Consider the following 8,281-nt stretch of genomic DNA (forward strand, 5'->3'; position numbering starts at 1 on the left):
TCCAGTACCAGATATTAATGCGGATACTAATTAATTCACAAATTATGTACGGCATTCCGCTCCTTCTTCCCCTCACACATTCAGATCACAGCATGTTGCGTCATAACTCCCCGATGCTACGTGAAGCGGAATGATGACCCGGTCACTTTGTCTAAGAGGTGGTACAGTCTGCTGTGGTGGCAGTTGTATCTCAAATAACATGAAATGAGGGGGTTCGTCACCGCATGCACGCCGGGTATATGATGCAACAGTCGCATGTGGGATGCTTATCGGCCACGCATTTGATAGGCTTCCAAGCAGCCACCATGCAAGACATTCCTGCAGACAAGGACCGAGGAGGTTTACAAACAAGATGTAGGACTTGTCAGTCTTGGTCTGGGCTGGTTAATCCCGGGTGGCATGCGGGAAAGCCTTGCGAACCCGCTTAAGCAACTTTCTGACTGCGTGACTTTGCAGCTCGGTTATGCCATGCTTCGTTTGCCAACGGCATTGATGCACGCCATCCAGCAGTCGGATTTAAAAAGGGAAAATGAGTGATCTTATCCCAAGTCTCACAATTTGCACCTAGAGCTGAAGATAACCCACGCCCACCGAATGCGACGCACAGCATAGACGCTAAAAAGGAACAGAGAGGCTGTTGGAGCAATTAGGAATACGAAGCAAATAAGCCACAACCTTGCCAATGCCATACTGATAACAATACGCTTCTTCGCCAAGCCAAGCACTAGGACAATAGCCTCCGTTCACCCTGCTGGAAACCAGACTTGCATATTCGAGGGAAAGAGCGTAACACAAATTATTCAGGCGCTAAAGATCGTGGGGAAATTCCGGTTCAAACTACTGCTCACATGGCCGAAAAGTAATAAGGCAATGACCTTTCATTTGCGGGAATCGCTGGGCTCCCAGTGGATGGGTTCGAAATCCTGGTTCTGGAAATGGGCTTGATTGTATGGTGAACTACTGCAAGGGTTAGAATGTGGCACCGGCAAGTGCAGAAGGGCGTCATAAGCGGTGAGACGGAGATACTCACTTCTTGAACGGCGTGGTGACTGGAAGGGAGTGGCTGAGGTTGGGTTTCATCACTAGTGGGTTCAACCGGATTTGCGGCCCGTCAGACGACCGGGGCGGCAGGGAGCTCATGGGCGGTGGTGGTGCCGACATCCTCGGTGGCACTGGCGGGGGTGATGCGATAGACATGGGAGGTGATGCATGCATGGGGGGCGGCTGGTACACTTCCTGAGGGGGAGATACCCGGTACGGACTGGGAGGAGCCGCCGGCATCGGAGAGGGTGCCATGCCAAAAGAAGGGTCCATCATCAGATTGGGAATGGTCATCAAACTGGAGTTCACATCGAACGCGAGGGCACCTTGATCCCAGGGGGCATAGTCAGAAGTCATTGCGTATTGGTAATTAACCACGGGTTCCATATTCACAGTAGGTTCGGCTGGGTAGAGAAGGTCATAGTGGCCCCTACGGCTATGTTAGCGTGATCCATGGCGCTCATTTGATTACGAGTCTGCGCATCGCAAATGAGACTCACGGGCGGTAAAGTAGGCAGATAGTCCCGCCAGTAGCCCGCGGCGGGGTCAGGAGATGAGGAGTGACCGCTTCACCTTCGCTGCGGTCGAGATACATGATCTCCACGGCGAATCCGGACCCCTCGATTACCCCATCCACCAAGGCTTGGAGGCCGATCTCGTCGATTTCCGTTCTGACCACGTCTATTCGTGTCGCGCAATATTGCTCGAGGGGCATGGAGAGGAAGGCTTCGTATCGAGACGGGTGAAGTTTCATCCAGGCGCTTGTTAGCAGCTGTAGTACATTGCGTATTAACATGTCAGTCGCAAAACCCCAGATTCCCGGTCGATATGCGGGAAGAATATAGCAGCGCTGCAAGGATCACTGACCCTGAAATGAGTGATGATAGCATTTGAATTGTACTCTTCGTTGAATGCATTGACGAGGAAAGTCTCATCCCGGATGCCGTTTTGGATGGCAGTGCTTATCTGGTTGAACACCTCCTCTGTTGCGTCCACGAAAATCTCGTATAGGTGTTCTTCTTGACCCGTTTGGTCGAGGAGTGCGTTCATCGCCTTTATCCGCACCAATTCATGGTGTACCTGCATGGGATTCTGAAGGTTGAGCAAGTTTTCAAAGTATCCAAATGCAACGGCTACACAGTGTAAGCAAACCTCCATCGCCAATGATACGGGAGTGATTACCTCTCCAACCACAATTTCCGTCTCCTTTCATGGTTCGTGTCAGAGGGTGCGTTATAGCAAGAGCCTGTTGGAACCACTGTGAGTCGCTTCGGCTCCCACTTCCGGGGGGTTGAAGGAGTGACAAGTGAAGGAGCGTACATTGGTCTTGGTGGCAAATGTCGGATCCGCATTTGCATACTCCATAGCAATGACGCTACTGGACTGTTTCGTAGACACCGGAGGGCCCTTCAAGTGCACGTGTGAGCCGGATAGTCTGGACATGGATCATCAAGTCCCTTACCTGAACGTCGGGTTGAAACTCATTGGAGAGTTTCTGGAACCTCTCCATTTCGGCGGTCGAAAGGGTATTCATGTTGAAGAAAAAGTTGTTGCCTGGATGATAAAGGACGTTTGAAAGTTGCGAGTATCCGTGATCGAAGAATGCGGATGAATGAGGGTGTTGGGGATAGAAGCCGGAAGTTGAATCCTGTCCAGTGGGAAAGTGGTTGATAGGGTCGAAATGGTTCCAGGGAAGATCCGACAGGGACATCGCATAGAAAGACGTTGGATATACGGCTTCAGGAGCAATCTCTTAGGGATGGAGAAGTCGCCAGAAGCCTTTCCTTAGCAGGGAGACAGGACCTTTATTCACTTAGCGAAGAACATGATGAAAGAACGTAATACACACGAGACAAATGAGCATCGTTTGAAACAAAGTTCTTGTGTGACACAGTGATGACCAGCCGGCTGGGTCTATTCACTGATGTAACCGACCTACTATGTGACGTCCTTAGCATATCTCGTCAAGCCGGTAGCCGTGCAGAAGATGCAAGAGGGCTGTTTCCCGGGATTTCATCCGTGAAGAGATGAACAGACTCAGCCAATGGTGAAGAGAGAAGCAACTGATCTACCAAGGATGTGGGAAGGTGCTAGCAGAAGTGATGAACCAAAGCCGGTTGCCAGCCGCAGAATCACGTCCACGGGATCCGACGCTGGCATTGGAAAGGCAAGAAAGATCAAGACTCGCGGGACCGAGGTACCAAAAACAGGATGGAGGAATAGAGGATCAAGATGAGAAAAGGGAGGGGCTGACATAGCCGGGGAAAGGGGAGGTCAGAGGCAGCTGAGCAGGCAGAGACATAGAGTACGCAATCATGCACTTGGCTCGAGGGATGCGAGAGCCAGAGATGAAAGAGCATCTGGCGATGCTGAGTGGCGCGCAAGGCCACGGCCTCTGCACTCAATCAACCCTCCTTTACAAAAAGACTTCCAGGCCGGCGAACGCCAGACAGAATGGGGTGGAAAAGGATTCCCACACGGTTGACATGCCAGCACTCACACGCCTTGCATCTGATGCACTGGGAGATGTAACGGATGCTACTCCATCGTCGATTGGGTGCCCTTGGAAGAATTGCAAGGTACCCGGAACGCCACTGGGATTAAAGATCGGGGTGGATATTTGATGGTCGGGGAGAGCCAAGACAGTAATGATGAATGCAGAGAAAGCCGCAAGAACGAGAAATAAAGGGATAAAGAGGGGAGAAAGTGTTGGGTGGGAAGAAAGGGCAAAAGCGAAGGAATGGGGGAGAGAATAGTACAGAGAGAACCGGGATGCGAAGGTAAGATAACACAAACCGGCAAGGTGATGTCAAAGCCCATTGAAAGGAAAAGCGTGGTTGGACCTACTGGAAATCTGCAACAAAGCTCTCTCTCTCTCTCTCTCTCTCTCTCTCTCTCTCTACGGCTGAAGTGCATACGTCCCAGGGGTGTCACATGTGCCGTGGCATCAATGCTTGGGATGCGTCGGTGAAAGTGGCCGATGGAAATCGTTGGGTGTTATACTATGCCCCAAAGCGGTAATGATGATAGACAGTCCGTCGCTCTTCGGAATGGCGGGAGATCCAGTAAGATAGAAGTGGTTTTTTGTTTTGAGGGGCAAAAGGGTGAGGAAAGTGGGCGGGCCAAAGTGTGGGCGGGAAACTGTAAAGTGTGGGAGGGGGAGGGTAAAGAGGAGGAAAAGGCTGAACGATGGATTCTGGATGGTCAGGGCGACCGGCTAATCACTTGACGGGAAAGTGGAAGACAGGATGATGGATGATGGATGATGGGATGAACAGATTTAAGGTAGGAGGAAGAGAAAAAAGACTGGTAGACCGAGCAGGGATGTGGAAGAACCTAATAGTGGTGGTAGTAAGTAATGTAAGAGTACTCCGTGGTAGATAAGTAGACGGATAATAAGATAGATAGATATTGATGAAGGGGGTGGAGGGAAAAGGCAAGTAAATAGAGTGTCAAGACAAGACGAGTCAAATCAATGCCATATCCCGAATATTTTTAAAACCCCGAGGTGACCCAGGGTTTAATAAGGAAGAAAAGTAAGCAGCCAGCAATGGAAGGATGGATGCGTTCGTGGAGAATGGAGAGACAGAGAGAGAAAAGAAAGAAAATAAAAAATAGTAATAATAATAATTCGAGGAAAAGAAAGGCTGACTGACTGACTGACTGACTGACCTTCAACAAGGAGGCCGGGCGCGGGGTTTCCGACGGGGTCGTTCATACATACATACAGTCCAAATACAAGTTCGGTCAAGTCGGTCTGCTTGTCACGACTCGCTAGCGGATGGATGCGTGCTTTGCTTGAAAAGTGTGTGTTTCCACCAGCATGGATAGTCCAAAATTATTCAAGTCGGTCTCAATCAACCAGGGTCATTTTATTCCCTTTTTAATTTTTTTCACTCATACAAAAATAAATAGATTATTTTTCTTTTCTTTTTCTCAATCACTATTTTACGCACTCATGCACAATCACTTCCACCCATCACCACATCATTTTACTATCTACCCCTAGAACAAGGCAGGCGACGAAACTATTGTAATAGTGTTGAACGAAGCCTCCGGGACCGGTGGATGGAATTGGAATCCTGGAATGCACGGGTGGACAAAACTGCCGGAAGAAATACTAAACCATGACGTTTCGAATGGTTGATAATTCAGGCCAGCAGCAACCGAACCACCAAACGATGCAAGACATGGCTGGTCAATCATCCTCACAGCGTTTGGATATCAATGATCGGCTGGGCTTGCTTTGTAACTTCAGGGCGGTATCGTTGTGTTTTGTTTTTCTGCTTAAAAACTGGTCCATGCAGGAAACATCAACGTCTACAAACGAGGATTGACTGACTACTTTTTTCCAACTCCCTTTTGTACTAGTGAAAACCAAACTAGGCACAACTAGACACATGGAATAATACAATGCCAGCGAACCGCCAATAACGATCTCTCACTCAGAAACAGAAACAATCACAACATCATTCGACGACAACACCTAAGAAGGAATGAGAGGAAATAAGAAGAATTATAATGATTATAATTTGCTACTTCTCATCTACTATTTGTGTGGTGGGTATAACTGCCGCCCCCTCTTCGGTAGGGTAAAACAAAACCTCACCATCGCTTGACTTACAGCAGCACAAGTTGAAAAAGTGCAGCGGAAGAGCCGGTTGGACCGGGACCCAATGGGGATGATCATCGTCTGGCGGTCATCCCCATCCAGTGCAACAGTCGGAGGTGGTACTTACTTGCTCCTGATTCATGTTCGACGGGATGGGATTGGATCCATCCACCCACCCGTCATTCTGTCTGTCCATCCAGCTGGCTGAAGAAGTCCTGCTTAACCCACCTCACGCTGGTTCTCATCTACTCCGGACATACTACGGGATGATCCTCATCGGCGTAAAAATAGAAAAAAAACAAAAAAAAAAAAAAAAAAAGGATAATCTAAGGTAAAATCAGGGCGAGATTCACCCATGGAAGGGAAAGGGTGAACAGGGACAGCTAGGGCATCCTGATTGATAAGCCAAGCTGTTTAATAGTCACAAAAAGGAACGTCTACATATGGAGTACATAGGGAGTATATCCCCTTACTACTTACTACTTCACGAATTTATGATGCCGTAGATACCATCACGAGGCAAGGTGGTGAACAAACTCTGATTGGCTGTGAGGGTTCCAACCCACGGGATCAGTCCGGGTGCTCAGATCGCAGTCCTTGTAGGGTCGGAAATGGGGGTTTAACAATCAAAACGAGATGTAAAAAAAGACAAAACACATAACTTTGAGGGGTGTCGTATTCTCCCTCCTAGCATATTGCCGATGAGCGATTGATGATAGATGATGATGATGATGATGATGCTGAATAAGGAAAAGACAACGACGAAAAATAACTAAACTAAATAAGTGAAGGCGTGAGACAACCATTGTAACATGCCAGAGAACAGCCAGAGGCCAACCATCGGCCACACATCCACTCATACTCATACTTAATACACGCTCTTCCCACACAACTTACTCATCTGCCGCTGGGGGGAGCAGAAACGAACGCCCGATCTCGATACAACCGATGACCCCTAGCTACCTGCGCCTCTTGATCCTCCATGCACTCGAGAACGGCCACATGTCCTGGCAGGATAGCCGACAAATCCGCTTGACTGGCGGAGTAGCTGCAGCAGCGCCGGTCTAGCAGAACGACTAGTAATCTGATTAGAGCAAAACCATTGTGGTTGCTTGGAATCCGAGATTGACTCCTGCCTAGTCGACTATCCCAGAGCTAACTCGGGCGAGTGGGAGCCGGTCTCAACACCAGTCTGTCTTAGCGCTTGCAGCTGCATTTACGGCCGACGAACCTGCCCTTGTCTCCACGCACGCGCCCTGCTCGATCCAACACCGCTGGACGGTGTAAAAGGGACAAGTCATTCCCGGGTAGATAGCTTGTCGAGTTTATTTCAATTTAATTTATCGTCCTTCCGCGCACTGCTACCAGCCGTCTTGCATGCAGAAGCTCCAAGTGCGGAGTCGGAAGCTGCGACAAGACACGGGATTCCGCCGGTGCCTCACTACTCCCAGTGCGCGCACGCTCTGCTGTTTTCTCCCTCATTTCCCTCATTCTCCCGGTCTAACTCTCTGCCTTTTTCTCCGTGGCTTCGCTGTCTCGTTGCTTTCTAAGCACTAAACTTCCACGGCCCCTTCTTGAGACATATCTCTCCAGTGTGGATGGTTGGTGATGTTGATGATGATCGAGGTGGTGGTGGTGATGATGGTGGTGATGGTGGTGTTGACAAAGTCTTATTTCTCCTTCACGTATCGCTGCTTACTTCCGACCACAACGTGTCTGTCGGTCTGTACCGATGAGCATACTAAACTATCTACTAAACCACTGACCTCTCACTCTCTCTCAAAACCCCCCGGACAATCAATCAATCACACGGTCAAATTCCATCCCATCCTCCCCAATCCCATCACAGTTGACCGCCGCACGGATTTTGTACAGTAAGGCCTCCAACCACCACACCGGGACCGCAAGAAGCAACGGGCGAGCATCAACGTTGATTGCACTGGTATCTGACAAGGGGATCAGACCACCGTAAGATGGTAAGACCTCTGGTGCCATCCTGTCGGTGTGACTAGCCATCCAGTCAGCCCTCCGGATTGTGACCATAGCCATGGACAAGGATCGTAATCAACCGCGTCTCCTACCGCATGGGGAGAAGGTTGCCAAAACCGCATCAAATGGCCCGAGATGGCAGGCTACCAATGACTCTGGCTCCAGGAAGATTCTCGATCCAACTAAGAGGGGGCTTGCATATGCTACCTCGGAAGCCGCTCCGAAATCCATCCATCGTCCGTCCGCTCTCAGGATCCCTGATCGCTTGCTTATTCCGCCTTCCTTCCCCCCCTCCCTCTAACAAAGGTCGGTCTCTGTGCGCGCTCCCTGGCCGGGGATACATGGTACATGGTACATATGCCACTAGCTATGAGGTGGTGGGTGGTGGGTGGTGCTTTGTCAGGTGCCTCACTGCCGATAGTTAGAGTCACTACAGTAAGTAAGTATGGGGTCCCTTGTAGCCCACCAACTCCGCAAAGCCTGGTTGCCTCGTCCGCTGTACGTACTTTGTCACGGCACTTGACACATCACGGAGCACAGAGTACCTGAATCTCACCTTTCTTTGTTTCATTCTCTTGCTTTTTTTTTTTTTTTTTTTTTTTTTTTTTCCCTCCCCTCCCGCCATTCATGCAAGATGAT

At 49.7% G+C, this 8,281-nt stretch overlaps 1 protein-coding gene across 1 annotated transcript; it reads right to left on the minus strand.

The window, feature by feature from the left end:
• Positions 1–878: 878 nt before the first annotated feature.
• On the minus strand, positions 879–2,752 carry BO87DRAFT_311370 (OTU family ubiquitin thioesterase; the record flags this gene model as incomplete). Its single annotated transcript, XM_025619536.1, has 7 exons — positions 879–960; positions 1,031–1,471; positions 1,542–1,813; positions 1,909–2,174; positions 2,224–2,287; positions 2,362–2,448; positions 2,504–2,752. The coding sequence occupies 7 exons, from the start codon at positions 2,750–2,752 to the stop codon at positions 879–881; spliced, it is 1,461 nt and encodes a 486-aa protein (XP_025478498.1).
• Between the last annotated feature and the right edge of the window lie 5,529 nt (positions 2,753–8,281).

This window comes from Aspergillus neoniger (assembly GCF_003184625.1).
Source record: "Aspergillus neoniger CBS 115656 unplaced genomic scaffold BO87scaffold_21, whole genome shotgun sequence".
Lineage (NCBI taxonomy): Eukaryota > Fungi > Ascomycota > Eurotiomycetes > Eurotiales > Aspergillaceae > Aspergillus > Aspergillus neoniger.